Source organism: Geotrypetes seraphini, chromosome 16, assembly GCF_902459505.1.
Source record: "Geotrypetes seraphini chromosome 16, aGeoSer1.1, whole genome shotgun sequence".
NCBI classification, from domain to species: domain Eukaryota; kingdom Metazoa; phylum Chordata; class Amphibia; order Gymnophiona; family Dermophiidae; genus Geotrypetes; species Geotrypetes seraphini.
Window position 1 is genome coordinate 20359711 of NC_047099.1, and position 19942 is coordinate 20379652.

At 45.6% G+C, this 19942-nt stretch overlaps 1 protein-coding gene across 2 annotated transcripts in view; it reads right to left on the reverse strand.

Annotated features, from left to right (window-relative positions):
• Positions 1-9467: 9467 nt before the first annotated feature.
• NAT16 (N-acetyltransferase 16 (putative)) overlaps positions 9468-19942 on the reverse strand; it is a 58462-nt gene continuing 47987 nt past the window's right edge. For both annotated transcript variants that reach the window (XM_033923580.1, XM_033923581.1), the window contains 2 exons: positions 17305-17529; positions 9468-11277 (listed from right to left, as the gene is read on the reverse strand). In XM_033923580.1, coding sequence (XP_033779471.1) covers positions 10726-11277; positions 17305-17529 — 777 coding nt within the window. In that variant the 3' untranslated portion in view covers positions 9468-10725. The remainder of the gene's footprint in view (positions 11278-17304; positions 17530-19942) is intronic.

The following is a 19942-nucleotide window of genomic DNA, read 5'->3' on the forward strand; positions in this document are numbered from 1 at the left end:
CATCTGCTGGGTAGGGTTTAGAGCAGGGGTGTCCAACCTTTTGGCTTCCCTGGGCCGCATTGGGTGAAAAAAATGTTTCTGGGGCCGCGCAAATGCTGCAGCAAGACAGAGGAGGAAGCCAACAAGACGGTAAACACTCAGCAGAGGAAAATACTGCATTGCCCTCGACCAGGGCCCCACAAAATACTTCACTGGGCCGCATGCTGCCCTCGGGCCACAGGTTGGACACCCCTGGTTTAGAGGGATCCTAGTACCTGCAGGGAGGGGCACTGAGTATCAACCCCTATAATAGAAGTAATAGAGATAGTAGACAATTTTAATTTGCTTGGATCAATTATAATGAAACAACAAAAAGTTAAGAAATCCTACTGTGTATTGCTTTTGGCAGAACAGCTATGAGGGACTTAGATACAATCTTCAAATGCAGAAATGTACCTCAATTGTCAAAATTCCTCTTTGAATACTTTTTAATCATAGAATTGTCCTTTCACTGAATATGTGCAGTTCTCTTTCTTGTAAACTGCGCTGAGCTCTTAGGTTGTAGCGGTATATAAGATTGCTGTTATGATGTGTTACCTCTGTATCAAAGCCATCATGTTTTTAGTAATGCCATATGATTGTGAAAACTGGACTGTGAAGAAGTAAGACGGGAAGAAAACCGATGCCTTTGAATTACAGTGTTGAAGAAGAATATTGTGTATACCATGGCCGACCTAAAGAACAATTAGTATTGGAGGAAATCAAACCTGAGCTTTTCTTGGAGACTCGAATGACAAAACTTCAGCTTTCATCCTTTAGACACATTATGTAAAGAGAAAGATTATTAGAGAAAGACATCATGCTTGGTAAGGTTGAAGGTCAACACAATAGAGAAGGAATTGCAATTGATACACTAACAATATCTATGGTTTCCACTCTGTCAACAATTAGCTGACTGTACACAGGTGTCAAAGTCGGTCCTGGAGGGCCGCAATCCAGTCGGGTTTTCAGGATTTCCCCAATGAATATGCATGAGATCTATTAGCATACAGTGAAAGCAGTGCATGCAAATACATCTTATGCATATTCATTGGGGAAATCCTGGAAACCTGACTGGATTGCGGCCCTCCAGGACCGACTTTGACACCCCTTTAGAACAACTATCCAGAGGTCACCATGAGTCAATGCCTATTCAAAGGCATGAGTTGATACCAACTCATTGGCATTTATCATGAACATTAAGAACTATAATTTATCCTCTGTGGTAGTTCCAGCAGAGGAGAGCAAGAATATTCCAGACTTAGACAACATTTTTTACATAGGGAAGAAAAGACAAGCCTTGGCTTTTCAGGCCACAGAGTACCGCCATGCTTAATTTCCATCGCCTTGGCACTAGGAATCTTCTGTGTTTATCTCATGTCTTTTTGAATTCCAGTGCCATCTTTGTCTCAATTACTTCATTCAGGTGAGCATTCCAGGTATCCATCATTCTTACCCTTAAGAAAAAAAAATATTTCTGATGTTTTTGAGTCAACCCTGTTGGAGCTTCTTATGATGACCCCTAGTTGTAGAATATCAGCAGAGGTTGAGTGACTCCTAGTACTGCCCTGGATTTGCCTCTGGACCACCCTGGCACTAACTGAATAGTGGCATATAACTGAAAATCTGAATAGGAGCCTCTCCTACCTGGTTACGTAGTGCTGAATATCATGTCCATATGTAGGGTATTTACATGTATAATCACTGCTATGTACGTATATGTGTAAATGCAACCCAAACCTTCCAAAATGGCCGCTTAGATCTGGTGATTATCTTAAATGTTCTGCATAGCATTGTTTCCTGGAGCCTAACCAGGAACAGCCTAACATCACTTCTTCCTGCCCCCCCCCCCCGAGCTCTTCAATAAAGTGGCACATAGGAGCCAATAAAACCAATTCTTAAAGCCCATTGTGCTATTTTGCTATTTTCTGCTGATCCTGCTGACCCTTAGGAACCAGTCACAGAAAGTGCCTTAAACTAGAGAGGATGGAACTGAGAATTGCAGATTGTGGGGTCTCAGCCCTGCTATCTCCCCCAGCGGCAGAGGATTCCTGATGTAACAAAGGAAGCACCTCTGAGAGAAGAAAGAATCTAGGAGGTGTGATTATTTTAATGGCATAGACCAAATCTGCAGACTTCATTAATTCTCACTAATAATCTTTATTTAACCCAAAATGCCACCACCACCACCCTACCTTACCCCCCCCCCCCCCCACACACACACTTTTACAAAACCATGCTAGTAGCTGCCATGTGGCAACAGCCCCGAAGCCCTATAAAGCCCCAAGGGCTTCAGGGCCATTACCACAGTGGCCTGCGCTAAATAGCTTTGTAAGAGAGACCCATAATGACTTGCAGGTAGAATATTAGCGATTAAAATAAGTAAATAAAGAAGTATGAAGTGATAACAGCCTTCTTCTCAGTTCCAGGGAAGTCCTTTTGTCATTTGTTGGTTTGGCTTTTATTACCACATTTAGAGACTTCTCATAGAAAAGAAAAAAAATACAAAAATGAACAGACAAGCTAACAATAAAGTAGGGATAACAGTGCCACCTGGTGTCCAGAGAAGGAATTAGCTGTCAGAATTTGTCTGGCAAGGCACAGGTGTGCAATGACATGCACCCAAGCCTACCAGATCCAGTCCACCAACAGCAGGTTGATTCAGACCTGGTTTTATATTATCGTATACAAAGGTTTAGTTCTTATTACTCTAAGACAATGTTTCTCAATTTGGTCCTGAAGTACCCCCTTGCCAGTCAGGTTTTCAGGATACCCACAATGAATAAACATAAACTTGATTTGCATATATTGCCTCCATTATATGCAGATTTATTTCATGCAAATTCATTGTGGATGTCCTGAAAACCTGACTGGCAAGGGGAACGCTCCAGGACCACATCGAGAAACACTGCCCTAAGACAGTGGTTCTTAAACCTGTCCTGGGGACCCCCAGTCAGTCGGGTTTTCAAGATATTCCTAATGAATATGCATGAGCAAGATTTTGCCTATAAAGTAGGTAGTGGGCAAGCAAATTTCTCTCATGCATATTCATTAGGGAAATCTTGAAAACCTGACTGGCTGGGGGGTCTCCCAGGCAGTGGAGTAATAAAGGGATAGGGAGCAGACCACCCAGGCACCATCTTGGTGGGGGTGCTGGCACTGCTCCACCTCCCCCTGTGCCACACTCCCTTCCCCCCCTCTCCTGTACTTTTTTAAATCTTCGCCTGTGCGAGCAACTACTCTGGCCTAGCTCCCTCTGAAATCACTTCTGGGTCGCGGGACCAGGAAGTGACGTCAGCAGGAAAACCAATGCTGGTGCGAACAGCAGGCTGGAGAAGCTGAGAGGAGAGCATAGGGGCACCACCACCCTGAGCATCTCCTACCCTCGCTACACCGCTGCCCCCAGAAATCCAGACTGGATTTCACTGTCTTTAGAGACAGTGGTCCATTCTCATTTACACCACATAATTTAGGAAAAGCCAGTCACATCCCAGGGTTTCCAGTTGGCTCCAGATTTGTCCAACTAGGTTGATCCAGTCCTGAGTTACCTCATTCAGAATCATGCAGGATTCTGAATGAGGATCCCAATTTCTCTATTCAGTTCATCAGGAAAAACATGACCACAAATCTGGGAACTGGTGTAAATGTACACAGCTGCATTTTAACTATAATGTTGGCTGTTTGACACAGAGGCACTTTGTATGTTTACAAAAGCATCAAAATATGCACCTATGTAGCATCCCAACCTAGATGACCCATTATAAAATTAATTTCCTCATGTATAAGTTATTCATTTAATGTTACAAGTGGATTTTTCACAGTGCCCCATGGACAGAGAGGGCTGCTGAAAATCTACATAACCTTAAGCCCCATTGCATGCTGGGACTCATAGTCTTTTTTTTAATTTTTTTTTTAGGTGAGGTAATTGTAAAATTGGAATTTTAAGTCCTGCATGCAAATTATGTGGTGGCCATCAGACTGAAAATTTATCCCAGAGGCAGAGCTGTCAAATTACAGGGTTTGGTTTTTTTTTGGGGGGGGAGTTGGGGGGGGGGTTGGGATGGGAGATCTATTGGCCTGTGCTAATTTTAATTAGTAAGGATTTGTAGTCCTTACTTCTAGCCATTGAAATCAGTGCTGCACATCCCATCATACATCATAATAAAGTTGTCATAAATCCAGGACTGGCCTAAAATCTCCCTCCTGGACCTGAGTAACTTAGAAACTCTGTAGAGAGTCTGTTCTGTAGATCCTCCCAGTGGACCTACCCCCTCCCCCCTCAGTTCAGGAGGCACAACTGAGGGCTTATGTAGCCCTGTGCCTCTCAAGTCAGTCCTCTGGGCACACCCAGCCAATCAGGTTTTCAGGACATCCATAATGAATATGCCTGAGATAGCTTTCCAAGCACTGCCTCAGTGGTATGTAAATCTATCTCATGCATATTCATTGTGGATAGCCTGAAACTTGGATTGAATGAATGCACCTCTTAAGGCTGGATTGAGGAACACTGATCTAGCCCCTTGCAGTTTTGATTATTTTAAGGAATTATAGGGAAATCACAGCTATTAGTCCAGAGCTGCCAAGTTGCCCAGTTTTCCTGGCCAGTCCTGTTTTTGAATTTACATCCCAAATCAGAGTGCAATTTGTAATCCTTGATTCTGTCCATTTCAGGTCCCATAATTATGGTTACCATATGGCTCCAGAAAAAGGAGGACGGATTGAGACTTCCAGGTTAAAAGCAATGGAAGTAAAACCCGGAGGTCTCAATCTGTCATCTTTTTTTCTGGAAGGCAAGAAAACAAACCAATCCAGATGTCTCAATCTATCCTCCTTTTTCTGAAGCTATATGGTAACCCTAAGATGGCATGCATATTAATTCTGGGTATCCTGGAAACTCAATAAGGCTTTCAGTTTTGTTTTCTAAGGGGTTTGCGGCTCTGCCTACAACACTATGTGCGGGTCATAATGCTGGCAAAAGCACTCTTGAATAACTGTTGTCAATAATATCATCCTTCTTTTGCAATCAGGCATATAAAAAGAGTCTTTTTAGAGACTAGAAAAAAATTTTCACAAGACTGTGCACCATCAAGTATATCTCTCGCCTCAGTTCAATTAATCAGACTCTTGAGGCAGGCCTTTTTGGGCCGAAACACGATCGTGTCGAGTCAGTGTCAGATTATCTAATAAAGGAAATCGAGCACCAACCAATCACATTCTTGGTTTTTCTTGCCGTCCACGATTCGGGAAGGAGGTATCTCCTGTTTTCTCTGAGCTCTTTTTTCTGGAGCCATATGGTAACCCTACCCATAATGCACCTAGAAATCCAAGACTGACATAAAAATCTCCCTCCTGGAACTGGGTAGTTTGGCAGCTCTGCTAGTCCCTGCAGGCAACAGGTGAACCCAAGACTGAATGAGTCCTATCAGGTGAATCGCGGTTGGGAACCCTGGTCTGCCCCATTGGGTTCTTTTTCAAACCTCTTCCTTCTTCAGACCTTCCCATGAGGAGAAAAACCAGAAGTGAGCTTTTCCTAGCTTGAATTCAGCTGAAGCCACAGGGGTGCTCAATGGCAGTCCTCAAAGTCAACAATCCAGTTGAATTTCCAGGATACCCATAATGAATATGCATGCCATCTTATTACCATATGGCTTCAGAAAAGGGAGGATGGATTGAGACATCTGAGTTTTACTTCCATTGAAAGCAAAGGGAGTAAGGAGGACAGGTTGAGACATCTAGGTTTTACTTCCATTGAAAGCAATGGAAGAAAACCCCAAATGTCTCAATACGTTCTCCTAGATTCATGCATATTCATAGTGGAAATCCTGAAAACCCAAGTGGGTTGCAGCCCTAGACGACCGACACTGCACACCCCTGCTTTAGGTTATAGGTTGTCACTTTACCCCAGGTCAACAATTCCAGTCTTGGTTTTCAACTAGTCTATGCAGGAAGCTTAGTGTCAGCTTATGCAGGGAAATCAGTGGAGGACAAATGCAAAACTACAACTCCATGCATGCAATGGGGCAAACCCAGAACTCGATCAGACTCTTTGGTTGATGTAGGATGAGATAGCTATGCCTCCTGGAAATGGTGAGGAGAAGGAAAACCAATAAGGAGTGAAAAAATGATAGTGGTAATGTGAGGGGAGAATCTTCTTGCCATCTGCGTCTTACCCCCTTCTGGTCCATCCTTTTCATTTCCTGTTTGACAGACTTTTTCTCACAGTAGTATGTGCCCACCAGGGGGCAGCCCACATCCATCTTGTGCTCTTGAAATAGATTTTGCAGGTGGGCCAAACTTTTGGGTTCTTTTCTAGTCAATTAATAGCAGTGGTATTCAACCCAGTCCTCAGGATCCACCTGGCCAGTCGGATTTTCAGGTTGTCCACAATGAATATGGATGTGACTTTGAAAACCCAACTGGCCAGGTGGTCCCTGAGGACTGGGTTGAATACCACTGATCTATAGGGCTCCTCTGTTCTTCATCTGAATGAACCCCTTACTATTCCCTTACTGATGAAAGGAGGAGCAGCCTAGTACCAAGATTAGGGTTACCATATTTTATTCTGGAAAACCCCAGACACATGATCCTGCCCCATTCAGCCTCCAGCCCCACCCTGTTCTGTCCCCAGTCCCGCTCCTACATTCGTGGATCTGTGTGTGACATCATCTGTGCATGCTCAGAGGCCCTCCAGATGTGGCCGGAGCTTGTCAGGGCTTTCCAAAACCTGGACAAACTCCCAGTTCTTCCGAGAGCCTGGACAGTCCTCTAAAAAGAGGACATATCTGGGTTTCCCCAGACGTCTGGTAATCCTAGCCAAGATGCCAATTAGGTGAAACCCAGCTCAAATCCCATGGCTGTTCTGTGAGCTTGAGCAGTTCTCTTCACCTTCCATTGCGTCAGGTGCAAACTTAGGTTGTGAGCCCTCTAGGGACAGAAAGTTACCTAGCAGACCTGAATGTAACTTACCTTGAATACCATTGAAAAAGATGTGAGCTAAATTCAAATAAATGAGTCATCACAGAAAGGCCAAGTTACCCAGTTCTAAGCTGGAGATTAGAGAATGACACGGTGACAAAATTCATCACTGTTCCCGTCCCCGCGGATAACCGCGGGAAACTATCTTCATGTCATTTTTAAGGAGAGAGGAAAGAATCAGAGTATGAATGGCCACAACCACTGACCCTCAAGCTTTGTGTTGAAGAATGCTGGTGTAGAAGGACTGAGGTTGAAATAGACACTAGAAAATGACATGGGATTATTTCCCGCGGTTATCCGCGGGGACGGGAACGGTGATGAATTTTGTCACCGTGTCATTCTCTACTGGAGATCTTGGGCAGACCTGGATATCTAACCATCCTATCCAGATGCATTATGGGAGTTGTAGCACAGATCTGAATGGGCAGGATCAGGCACTGCAAATCCTACAATGCTTTGGGATGTAAGTTCATCAATAGAAACAAAAGAAAGAAAGACGATACCTTTTATACTGGACTAACTTAATGTTTGTAAATTCAAAACCAGGACTGTATAAAAATCTTCAGCCTGGAACTAGGTAACGTGGCATCTGCCGTTTGCAGGAGTCTGCAACCCAGTCCTCAGGACACATCCAGGATATCACAAAATATTTTTCATGAGGCAATTTGCAAGTGCTCCTTTCATTGTATGGAAAGCTGGCTCATGAATATTCATTTTGAATAACCTAAGTGTCCCGAGGACCGAGTTGGGAGCTTCTGCCTCTGTACCCAGGAACAACTAGTATTGATACTGCCCCTCCCCCAACACACATACACAACTCCGCCAATGCACTTCATTCCTGTCTGCAGCACCCACAGCAAAGCCAGTACTGAGACTAGGGTTACCATATGGCTCCTGGAAAAGGAGGACGTATTGAGACATACGGGTTTTACTTCCACTGAAAACAATGGAAGTAAAACCCAGGGGTCTCAATCAGTGGCGAGGGTTCGTGGTGGTGCCCTTCCCCCCTCTTTTCCGCCACCCCCAACCCCCATGCCACATGCACACCCCCCCTTCCCTTCTTAATTTTCCAGATGAGAGCAACAGCACAAACTTGCTGCCTGCGTCATGTTGGATATCCCTCTAACGCAGGGGTCTCAAAGTCCCTCCTTGAGGGCCTCAATCCAGTCGGGTTTTCAGGATTTCCCCAATGAATATGCATGAGATCTATGTGCATGTACTGCTTTCAATGCATATTCATTGGGGAAATCCTGAAAACCCAACTGGATTACAGCCCTCAAGGAAGGACTTTGAGATCCCTGCTCTAACGTCACTTCCTAGGCCCAGGGCCCGGAAGTGACATCAGAGAGGGGCGACGCGGGCAGCAAATTTATAATGCTGCTCGCGCAGGAATAATTAAAAAGGTAGGAGGGAAGGGAAAGGGTGCACGCATGTGGCATGGGAGGGAGCAGGAAGGAGGGGGGCCTGCGCTCTTTACAAGAGAAGAGAAGGCAGAGAGAGATGAAGAAGGGAGAACTAGGGATAATAACACAGAAATGGAAAAAGAAGAAAGAGAAGAAGGGTAAAGACACGAACAGAGAGAGTGAGAAGAGATAGGAGGAGATGATGAAGGGAAAGGAAGTGATAATGCAGAGAAGGGGAGAAAAAGAGGAAAAACATGAAAAGAGAGAAGAGAGAGAGCAATGATAATAGCAATAGAGAAAGAAAGAAAGAAAAAAAGAACAAAGAAAGAGCAAGATGAGGAGGGGAGAGAGAGCAACAATAACACAAAGAAAGAAAGGAGGGAAAACAGAGAGAGAGAGAGAGAGAAGAGGAGGCAGAGAAAGGAAGAGGGGAGAGAGCAATAATAGAGATGGAGGAAAAAGAAAGAAGGAAGGGAAATGAGAACAGAAAGAGATGAAGAAAGGAGAGAGAGCAATGACAGAGAGAAAGAGAGAACAAAGATTAGGAAGAGGGGCGTGATAATGCAGAGAGAGGAAGAAAGAACCAAGAGCAGAGAGAGGAAGAGGGGGAGAGAGAAAGAAAGAAAAGAAAGAGGAACAGACAAGAGCATAGAGAGAGAGACAGAAGTGGAGGCAGAAAGAGAAAAAGGGGAGAGAGTGATAAAAAGAACAGATTGGGGGGAAAAGGAGAAAGAAAAGAAAGGGGAAAACAAGAATAGAGAGAGATGAAGAAAGGAGAGAGAGCAATGACAGAGAGAAAGAGAGAACAAAGATTTGCAGACCGCCCCCCCTCCCCCCTCCCCCCCCCCCTCGGTGGTCTCAATCCATCCTCCTTTTTCTGGAGCCTAACTGGTAACCCTAATTGAGACTGGCCAGCTCACCTCATGCCTGCACAGCTCAGTCAGTGCACTTCCCTCCTACTCCGACATGTTCTAACACGTCAGCAGTCAGTTCTGTGATGCTGCCTTTGAGACGGAGATGTAGACCGTGACCCTGCGGCCCTCTTATTCACAGACAGGAGACACCGTTGAGAAGTTTTTATTGCAGGTGAGGAGTAGACATGAGCTTGATGACTGGAGATGGTGCTGGGTGCTGGTATTTACTGCAGTTCTTACACACAAATATGACCCGGCTTAGAATTCCAAGCCAGCCTAGGAAGCAAAGTGCTATCGGTTAGTTTTAATACCTAAAATGGTCTCAGGTTTCTTTGGACTTACATATATGACATGTAGAGAGGGGAAGGATGAGGAGTGCAGGGAGAGAGGAAAAGGGAGGAGGCAGAAAAGAGGATAGAAAAGACAGAGCCACAGAAGGAGGGGAAGAGAGGGAGCAAAGGAGGGAGGGAGGAGCCTAAAGAAATTGAGGGAGGGGAGGAGGATTCAAATGATAGAGAGGAGGAAATGACAAGAAGGAAAGAGCAGAGAATGGTAGTATAAAATTATCTTATGCTGGGGCAAAAGATGCCAAAAGCAGCCCCCTGGGGACAGTAGTATCTCTTTGCCAGAGCAGATCAGTCACTTCATTTAGGTTTCTTTTTTCTTTTTTTGCATAAGCTTTGAATACCAATTCATTCAGTGCAAGTTTTCTCTAATAACGAGAATGCCTATCCATCCAAAGCTGCCCTCTATTTACATAGTGCTACAGCGGCAGCCCCCCCCTGCCCCGCCCTCCATGGAGGAGGAAGGAAGGCAGGGGGTTTCTGCTTTCTGACCCCCAGCAAGATTTGGGAGTGGAGGTGAGGGGGAAGGTTCCATTGTTTGCAGCCACTGGGAATGCTCAGTGTGGTACAGGTGGCATAGGTTAGGAGATACGTTCACTTCTATGCTATGCCAGCAGGAAGAAGGTGTGGAATGATTGCACCCCATCCCTTGTCGTTTCTCTGTCTGAAAAATCAGGGGTCTGAGGGTGACAGGGTCTCTCTGCCTCTCCTCCTCTTCCCCTCCTTCTCCACAGGATCAGGGGTAGAAAGGTGATAACAGGCTATATGTCCTATGCCCTTTCCTCCCCTCATGCTCTGTAGGTTCCAGGTTACAAAGATGACAGGACCTCGCTCCTCTCTCCAACCTCCCCCTCCCCTGGGGTATAATAGTAAGGGTACAGGGCTTCTCATACACCACAGGCACTGAACTAATTGGGGGGAGCAGACCTCCATCAGACAATCCTGAAAGGTTTTGCAGTGGGTGTAGAGGTTGGGGGTGAAAAGTTCTATAGCAATATGGGGGGTTAGTTTGTAGATTCACACTTGGAGAGATGAGGGAGGAGGCAAGAGTGTGGGTGGGGCCTATTGCCTCTAAATATCATATTCCAGAAGGTACTGTTCTGTATAGTCTTTAGCCAACTCTACTTTCAGAACACAGGTACAAAACTGGGCCATCGCCTCCCAGAGCTCAGGCACCAGGAATAGCTCACACATGACGTTCCCCTCCAGCGTCAGGATGCGGTTCTGCAGATGGGCCAGCAGCTGGCTCTGAATACGGCTGAGGTCCCGGCCGAAGACATCAACATTCAGGTAGACCCAGTCCTCTCCCTTGGGAATGGGAAAGGGTGAACTGCAGACCGTGGCTACCAGGGGGTCCGCCCTGCTGTCCACCATCCAGCGCAGCTCCTTCTTCAGCAGCAGGGTTAGGTTGCTGGCCAGTGGCCGGAAGGGCTGCCAATCCTGGATGATGGTCTGGCCGGGCAGCACCTCCCTGATGAAGGTCGGGTCCAGCACCACAGCTGGCACCTCGTTCTTCTCCAGTAGCAGCGTAGGTAGCAGGTGGTTTGACCCCCGCAGTGCTGCAACGATGTCATGAAGCCGCAAGGAAAAGTCCAGGGCGTTGAACTTCATAAGTAGGATAGCCTGGGGGGAGAGATAGTGAGACACAGAGACAGAGGCAAAAAGAGGAAAAAGGAAGAGCAATAATAACACAGAGATGGAAAAGAAAGAAAGAAAGGAAAAACAAGAAAAAAAAGCCAGAGAGAGATGAAGAAGGGAGAAATAGGGATAATAACACAGAAATGGAAAAAGGAGAAAGAGAAGAAGGGTAAAGGCATGAACAGAGAGAGAGAAGAAATAGGAGGAGACGATGAAGGGAAAGGGAGTGATAATTATGCAGAGAGGGGAGAAAGAAAGAGGAAAAGCATGAAAAGAGAGAAGACAGAGAGCAATGATAACAGCAATAGAGAAAGAGGAAAAAAGAACAGAGCAAGAGAAAGACAGAAAGAGCAAGATGAGGAGGGGAGAGAGAGTAACAATAGCACAAAGAAAGAAAGGAGGGATAAACAGAGAGAGAGAGAAGAGGAGGCAGAGAAAGGAAGATGGGAGAGAGCAATAATAGAGATGGAGAAAAAAGAAAGAAGGAAGGAAAACGAGATGAAGAAACGAGAGAGAGCAATGACAGAGAGAAAGAGAGAACAAAGATTAGGAAGAGGGGTGTGATAATGCAGAGATATGGAGAAAGAACCAAGAGCAGAGAGAGGAAGAGGAGGAGAGAACAAGAGGAGAGAGAAAGAAAGAAAAGGAGGAAGAGACAAGAGCATAGAGAGAGAGACATAAGTGGAAGCAGAAAGAGAAAAAGGGGAGAGAGTGATAAAAAGAACAGATTGGGGGAAAAAGAAAGGGGAAAACAAGATTAGAGAGAGAAAGAACAAGACAGAAGAAAAGACAGAGAGATGGAGGAGAGAGGAGGACATTAACAATCATAACATACACAAAGAGTGAGAGTGGAGAGAAAGAGACAGATTTAGACAGGCAAAGACAAAAAGACAGAGGGAAAAGAAAGTCAGAAGGGAGAGAAAGAGAGAAAATAGGAGGGTGAGATAGAGAGAAAGAGGGAGAGAGAGGAAGTGAGAGACAGATAGAGAGAGAGAGAGTGTGTCAGTGTTTAATGGGGATCTCTCTGCAAAGCAGAGCTAATATTCCCAGACTAGGGACAAAGTCTGCCGCCAGGATGCACAAGCGTTTGCTACAGGGATCCCCCCTCTTCTGAAAGGATCCCTGTCCCCTCCCCTCCTCCCCCCCTCCGGCTCCCATTTTGAGGGAACCGCTGATCGCATTTAGCCATCTGGTGCCCAAGCCAAACCAGAGCCTGTAAGAGGAGAGCAGAGCGGTATTTTCCAGGATGGTGTACAGGGCTGTGGAACTCCTGCTCGGAGGCTGAGTTCAGGGCTCACCACCAGGAGGCTGGGAGGAATGCAACTGATACCATGAGGCTGTGGTACTGGTGATAGCAGAGAAATGGAAGGAATCCTCTCAAATGGTTTCAAAAAATGGAGTACCAGCCTCGCACGGAGAGGAGATGGGACAAAAGCATAAGTCAGATTCCTTCAGCAGCAGAAGCCTGGGTTCAAATCCTGCACCTTGCACTGATGCTCCTAGTGACCTTGAGCAAGTCAGTTCCCGCTCCAATACCCCGCATACAATTTAGACTGTAAGCCAGTTCAGATGGGGAAATAACTCACACACTCAAATACATAAGTCATGCTGAGCCCATATTTGGAAAAGATGAGTGATAAAAATCCAACTCTCTAAGGCAAGCAGTTGCTCCCTCTGCTTGTTACTAGATTAAAAACCTTCTATCCCAGGCGGGAGAGCTGCTCCCTGTGCTCAATGCTAGATTAAGGGGAGTGTGTAGCACAGCGGTTAAAGCTACAGCCTCAGCACCCTGAGATTTTGAGTTCAAACCCACATTGCTCCTTGTGACCTTGGGCAAGTCACTTAATCCCTCCCTTCTCTCCTCCCCCCCCCCCCCATTGCCCCAGGTACATTAGATAGATTGTGAGCCCACCAGGATGGACAGGGAAAAATGCTTGAGTACCTGAATAAATTCATGTAAACCATTCAGGGAGAATGGTATAGAAAATTGAATAAATAGATTAAGAACCTTCTGCTATCTCAGACAAGGAGCTGCTCCCTAAAAGATTGCAGAAAGGGTTAAGTAACCCTGCCAGTTTCAAGCCATGGAAGCTTCACCCTCAGCTAATTCCAGAATATCATTTCTCATTCCAGTCAATTCTCATTTTCACTGTTTTTCCACCATCCCCATCTCTCACCCTAGATCCTAGACATGAACCAAAGGCTCATACAGTGAGTCTTCAATACCTCAACACAGACTCCCCTTAATCCCTGACCTCCCCTTCTCTCTTCTAGAGCTCTTTTGTGCTTTCCCCTGCTTTTTTTTTTCTTTTTTAGAATTATGTGACTATTATTATCCCGCTTGTTCCATGTCTTACCCACCCTTTCAAAAAAGAAATATTTTGTGATGTTGCTTCTAAGCCTTCTCTCTCCACCAACAACCCACCATCCCAGAGCCTCCTACCATAACCTCTTTTTTCCAGAACATTCTCTCCCCTTTTTTGCTTCTCGTGACCGATTTATACCTCTGAGGTACTTGTCTCTGTCATATTCCCCCTCCCCTCTTCTCTAGGGTATGTAAATTCAGGCCTGTAAATCTAATCTCACTTGTTTTTTGGTGCAAATAACACACTACCTTCCAGATTCTATACATGGCGCTCAAATCTGGGCACACTTCCAAGATATATATGCAAATTAGTTGACTAACGAGCTCTTAACCATCAATAATTGAGTTCTAAAAACCAATTATCAATGTTAATTGACATCAATTAGGCTTTAGGTACACATCTGGCTGGCTGGGCGCTATTCTATAGCGCCGAGTGTCCAAATCCCATAGCACGCAACCCAGAAGGGGGCGTGGGCATTGGAGGGGCATGGGCAGGTCAGGGATGTTCCTAAAGGTTGCACCCTGTGTTATAGCATAATGGCTTTCTGTGCCCAACTCAGGTGGCAGGATTTATACTAGGTTTCAGCAGGCATAAATCGGGTGCCCAGGGTTTGATGCGGGAATCAGTGCTAGGCGCCATTCTATAAAGGGTGTAGATCTTTTCCGGTGCACATTTTCAAGCACCAATGTGAGCAATCCTATAATCAAGGCGGCCATATTTACATGCTCCTTCCTGAGCATTAATGTATAGAATTCTAGTACTTATGCACATATATTTACCCAGGAAAGTGCCAGTGGGGCACCCAAGTGTTCTTCTATAATGGTGTATGTAAATGCAAGGGGGGCGTATACATGGCAGACTCCCACTTAGGGCTAGATTCACTAAACTCTTTTTTGGGGCTGATCCGTGGTCTTGCCGGGTGACTGATTCACTAAAGAGTCCCCATGCAAATGATCTGATCGAATACACGCCCACAAGCGATTCCACGGATCGCTGCCGAGCGATCCAGACGCATGCGTAGACCATCCTCTCTACCTGGAGATGCGATCTGCGCATGTGCTTGCTCTCTGCACAAGCTTGAGGTCAAAACAGAAGGGGGCAGGGGTGGCTGCACTCGCTGGCCCTATGAGAATCATTTCAAGGAAAACAGAACGCACTTTGCAGCCAGACTGGAACAACTAAGCAGAACACGCCATAGTGCAGCCCCACTTTAAACCTGCGGGTTAAAATCACGGGCTTGCAGAGAGGCAGGGCGGCAGAGAACAGGGCGGCAGAAAGCGCTTTTTGCACAAGGGAGATGTTTTGTATTTTGATGGTTTCAGGGCTGTGATTTCAGGGTGGCAGAGAGCAGGACAGTCGGCGAGGATATGAGCAACTGGTCCTCAGCAGTCGCTTTTTTTTGGATTGGCCAGCCCAGTCGGTGTTCCTTCTTCTGTTTAGTGAATTACTGCCTCCCTACTTATGCATGCATTTCCCCTCATTTGCATGTGCGGATCAGATCGGTCAGAAGGTTAGTGAATGGGGTCGGGGAACGATCGCAAACTGGTTGGGACACGATCGGTGCATTAAGTGAATCTGGCCCTTAGATAAGCTGAGCTGGAGTCCTCCAACTGCATTGCTGCCAGCGGGGGGCGCTGCTTCAATATTGTGCCCCTCACTATTGAAAATGTGATAGTGAAACAGCACTCCCCCCCACACACACACTGGCAGGGCCACAGGTGGAGAACTTAGAAGGAACAGTGCAGAATATTGCAAGTTACACATGGCCTTCTCACTGTTATGCAAGCACAATTACACCAGGTGTATGACAGGTGTAACTGCAGGCCTGAACATGTTGAGTGTGCGCTTCCAGAGGACGTAATAGGGCAGAGTACGGTACTGGAGTTCAAGAAAGGATTGGACAATTTCCTGCTGGAAAAAGGGATAGAGGGGTATAGATAGAGGGCTACTGCACAGGTCCTAGACCTGTTGGGCCGCCGCGTGAGCGGACTGCTGGGCGCGATGGACCTCGGGTCTGACCCAGTGGAGGCATTGCTTATGTTCTTATGTTCTTAAGCTAGCACTCTATAATGGAATGCTGTTATAGTATTGGCTCTCATCACATGCCCTTGGGGGTGTCTAAATGGAGGTCCCCAGTTGTAGAATTACCCTATCATTTGTCTTTCTGTGATTCGTCTCCAGTCTACGGAGGGATGGTCTCCAGAACTGGCTACAATAAACACCTCCTTCTGTCTTAGCCGGGCCTGCTGTTCCCTCAGCTCGGTGGTAGATTAAGGATCTCATGCTGTCTCAGAGGGGACGGCTGTTTCCCCAGGGCCTGATTCTATACACGATGCCTACAAATTACTAAGTGTGATTCTGTAAACGTTAGGCGCATTTTATAGAATCACACTTAGCGCTGCCTAAGTGGCCTTAGGTGTTATTAGGCGTCCTAACATTTACGCCTTGTTTACGCCACGGTTTTCTTGGTCTAAATACCTGAATCTAAGTTAGGTGCCTATTGGCATCTAAACCCCAAATGGGCACCTAGGTACAAAACATGCCCACGATCCTCCCCCCCCTAAGCATGCCTACTTTCTGATAGGCGCAGCGGTGTGTGGTGAGGGCTTTCAAGGGACTCAGTGAATCCCCAGCTCTACAGCCCCCGCTTATTTTTATGTTCACTTTGTGCTTGATGCAGTTTGGTTTGTTGAGTAGGCAGCCTGCTCAACTAGTCATACAGGCATCAAACAAAAAGTAACCCCCTCCCCCCTTGGGCTGGGAATTCTCCAAATCCCCTGAAGGCCCTGACTGCACGGATCTGAATTTGATTGGCTGAGCAGCATCTGCCTGTTGCCTGCTCGACCAATCAAATTCAGAGCAGGGCCTTTAGGGAGTAGAGCGAATCCCCTGAAAGCCCTGACCACACGCCACTGGGTAGGTGCCTTAGACTAGGCGCTTACCTCAAAGTGGTAGGCGCCTACCAAGTTAGCACCTAACAACCAATTAAGTGCAAGTTACATCAATTGCAAGGTGTTACTTGCCAATTATTGGCACCAATTGCGTCTAAGCTAGGCACCTTCATCGACTAGGCGCACAGATGTAGGTGCCTAACTTTAGACGGACTTTAGAACTCCCCAGTCATTGTGTTCTAGACCAGTGGTTCCCAACCCTGTCCTGGAGGACCACCAGGCCAATCGGGTTTTCAGGCTAGCCCTAATGAATATGCAAGAGAGAGATTTGCATATAAAGGAAGTGACAGGCATGCAAATCTGCTCCATGTATATTCATTAGGGCCATCCTGAAAACCCGATTGGCCTGGTGGTCCTTCAGGACAGGGTTGGGAACCACTGTTCTAGACAGCAGGATAGATGGAAAGTTAACTGGGCTTGGGTTCTAGCTCTAAGTATATCAGGGCTTCTCAACCCTTTCCTCAAGTCATACCTAGCCAGATGGGTGTTCAGAATTACCACAATGCATATGCATGAGATAAATTTCTGGAGACCGAGTGTATACAATATAACGCTCTCTCATCCATATTCATTGTGGTGATCCTGAAAACCCTGACTAGCTAGGTGTCCTCCCAGGAAGAGAGTTGAGAAGCCCCTGTTCTACAGCACAGAAGGGGATCCATTTTGAGTCCCATTCTGTGGCTGAGCTCACTTACCTGCTTGGCGATGACCCGGTACTTCAGGAAGTCCTTGGGCCCCAGCTTGTCGTCTCTGGTCAGTCGTGCGACCTTGACCCCAGGATGTCGTTGCCTCACCAGCTCCGCACAGAACTGCTGCAGCACTCTGGCCACGCCCTTTCCCCGTTCCCAGGGCGCGACCCGCAGCCCCTCCATCAGCGCTGTCTCCCCGCCGTCCACGATACACACAGACTGCAGCCCTATCTGCGCAGGGGGAGAGGGCAAAGGTCAGCCGCTGTTGAACAGCGCCACAGACACAGGTAGAGGGCCCACGAGACCTGTAACTGAACCATTGGTTAATGGAGCTACGAAGCCCCTCAGGCACACCATCCACTCACTCATGCTGCATTTGGAAAGCCACCCCAAAAACCAGCACTACGGCAGGTGCGAGGAGGGCTCAGAAATGAATGAGAACAACTATCATACAAGAAAACAATTCTGAATCCAGAGACAGCCAAGGAAAAGACATTCTCTTTGCCTAGTTATCACATGTGCATTTCTCCATCTGTCCCCTCTCTAGTCAGCACTTCCTGTATCTCTGGTTATTGCTCATATTTTTCCACTCCTGCCCGTCTCTCCCCCCTCAGCAGTTTCTTTATCTCTGGTTATTGTTCCTGCTCCCCCCTCCCCCCCCCCCCCGGCTTTGTCCTTCTTTCTCCCCATTGACAATTTCTGTATCTCTAGTTATTACCCCTGTTTTCCTCTTCCCTATATCTCTGGTCATTGATCCTTTCTCTCCCTCTCAGCAGCTTCTGTACCTCTGCTTCCCCTGTTCTTCTCTCTCTCCCAGCAGTTCCTGCAGCTCTGGCTGTTACCCCTGCTTTTCCACTCCTGCCCCTCTCTCCCCCCCCCCCCCTCAGTAGTTCCTGCATTTATGGTTATTTCTCCTGCTTGTCCTCTGTCTCTAGTTCTTGCCCCTCTGATTCACCTGCCCACCTCTCTCTTTCTCTAAATATTCTCTTTACTACATGGAAGGAGACTGGGCCAAGTAATCAGAGAAGGAATGACCTGGGTATCTGAGCGAAGCCACACCAAGATAGGGGATAGAGAACTGGGGTTAAACATAACTGTCCCCTGGTGATGGCTTTCTCTATCAGAGAGATCCCAGCATTCAACTTTCTTAGAGAACAGGCCAAAGGCATACACCCCCAGTGCCAGCCCATGAGAACCAGCGAGAGCCACAGCTTTCTGTAAATAATATATGAGAAAATCTATATCTGTTTCCTAAATGTTACAAACTCATTGCTGCATCAGGGATGAGGAGGGTAGGGGGAAGACAGTGTATGGCTTACATGACAGAGCACTGTGCCACTGCGCTTGTTAAATATATGATAAGCATGATATTTCCATATATTATATAAGTAACCAGTGCATCTGTGTGTTATATATGTGATATATTCACCTGAATTATATGACCAGAAGTGTGTATCTGACTGTATTATAAAAGTGATTAACACTGTATATCTTCCTGAGTTATATGTGACTAGACTGTATATGTGTGCATTTTTGCACTCTCTCTCTATATGCTATTTAAGTGATCTGTGCTGTATATCTTTCTGTTACCAGCACTATTACATACATGACTAGTTCAATATAAGTTCCTGCTTTAATAAGTGATGAGTATTGTTATTCTGTGTTATATAAGTGACCATCACTGTATATGTTATATTATAAAGTTGCTCAGTACTGTACATGTGTCTATTATATAAGTGACCAGCACTATATCTTTGTACATTTTATATAGTAAACTATGCTGTCTAGCTGCATAAGACAATATGATCACTGCTGTATATTTAAATATGAGTGGCCAGCACTATGTCACTGCATGTTATATAAGTGCCTATTTTCTAAATGTTTGAGCCTGTTATATAAGTAATCAGCAGTATACACATATTAATAAATTATATAATATATGTGTATATTATATCTGTATTATATCTATATTATATCTGTATTATATATATATGTGTCACTGCATGTTATATATGTGCCTATTTTCTAAATGTTTGAGCCTGTTATATAAGTAATCAGCAGTATACACATATTAATAAACTATATTATATCTGTGTGTATTATGTACTGTAAGTATATCTGGGTATGTTATATGCATGACTCAGTTCTGTATATAAGCAGAGGAAATGATGGCACATAAAGACAATATGGCCTTTCAGGTCTATAAAGCACCATATAAGTGCCTATATTATGTCAGTGCCCAGTGCTATATATTTGTCAGTGTCAATTAAATAATTACATTGTACAGTATATTATATAAGTAACCAATAATATATATGTACTTCTCCCATATGGATGATCAATGTTCTATATATGCCTGTGTTATATAAGTGATCAGCATTTTGAGTTTAAAGATGTTATCAGCACAGTATAGCAGAGTACGTTATATATGTGATCAGCACTGTGTATGTCCCCAGTGCTATATATCTTTTTCAGTAGTTGGTCAAGGTAAGAATCACTATATGTGCCCATGTTATATAAGCAATCAGCACTGTACATCTGAGAGAGTTATATAAGTAAGCAGTAGGTCTGCCTGAATTACAGGGGTAAAAAGATCTGTATATCTTCATATGTTATATGAGTGATCAGCAGTGTATCTCCTCGT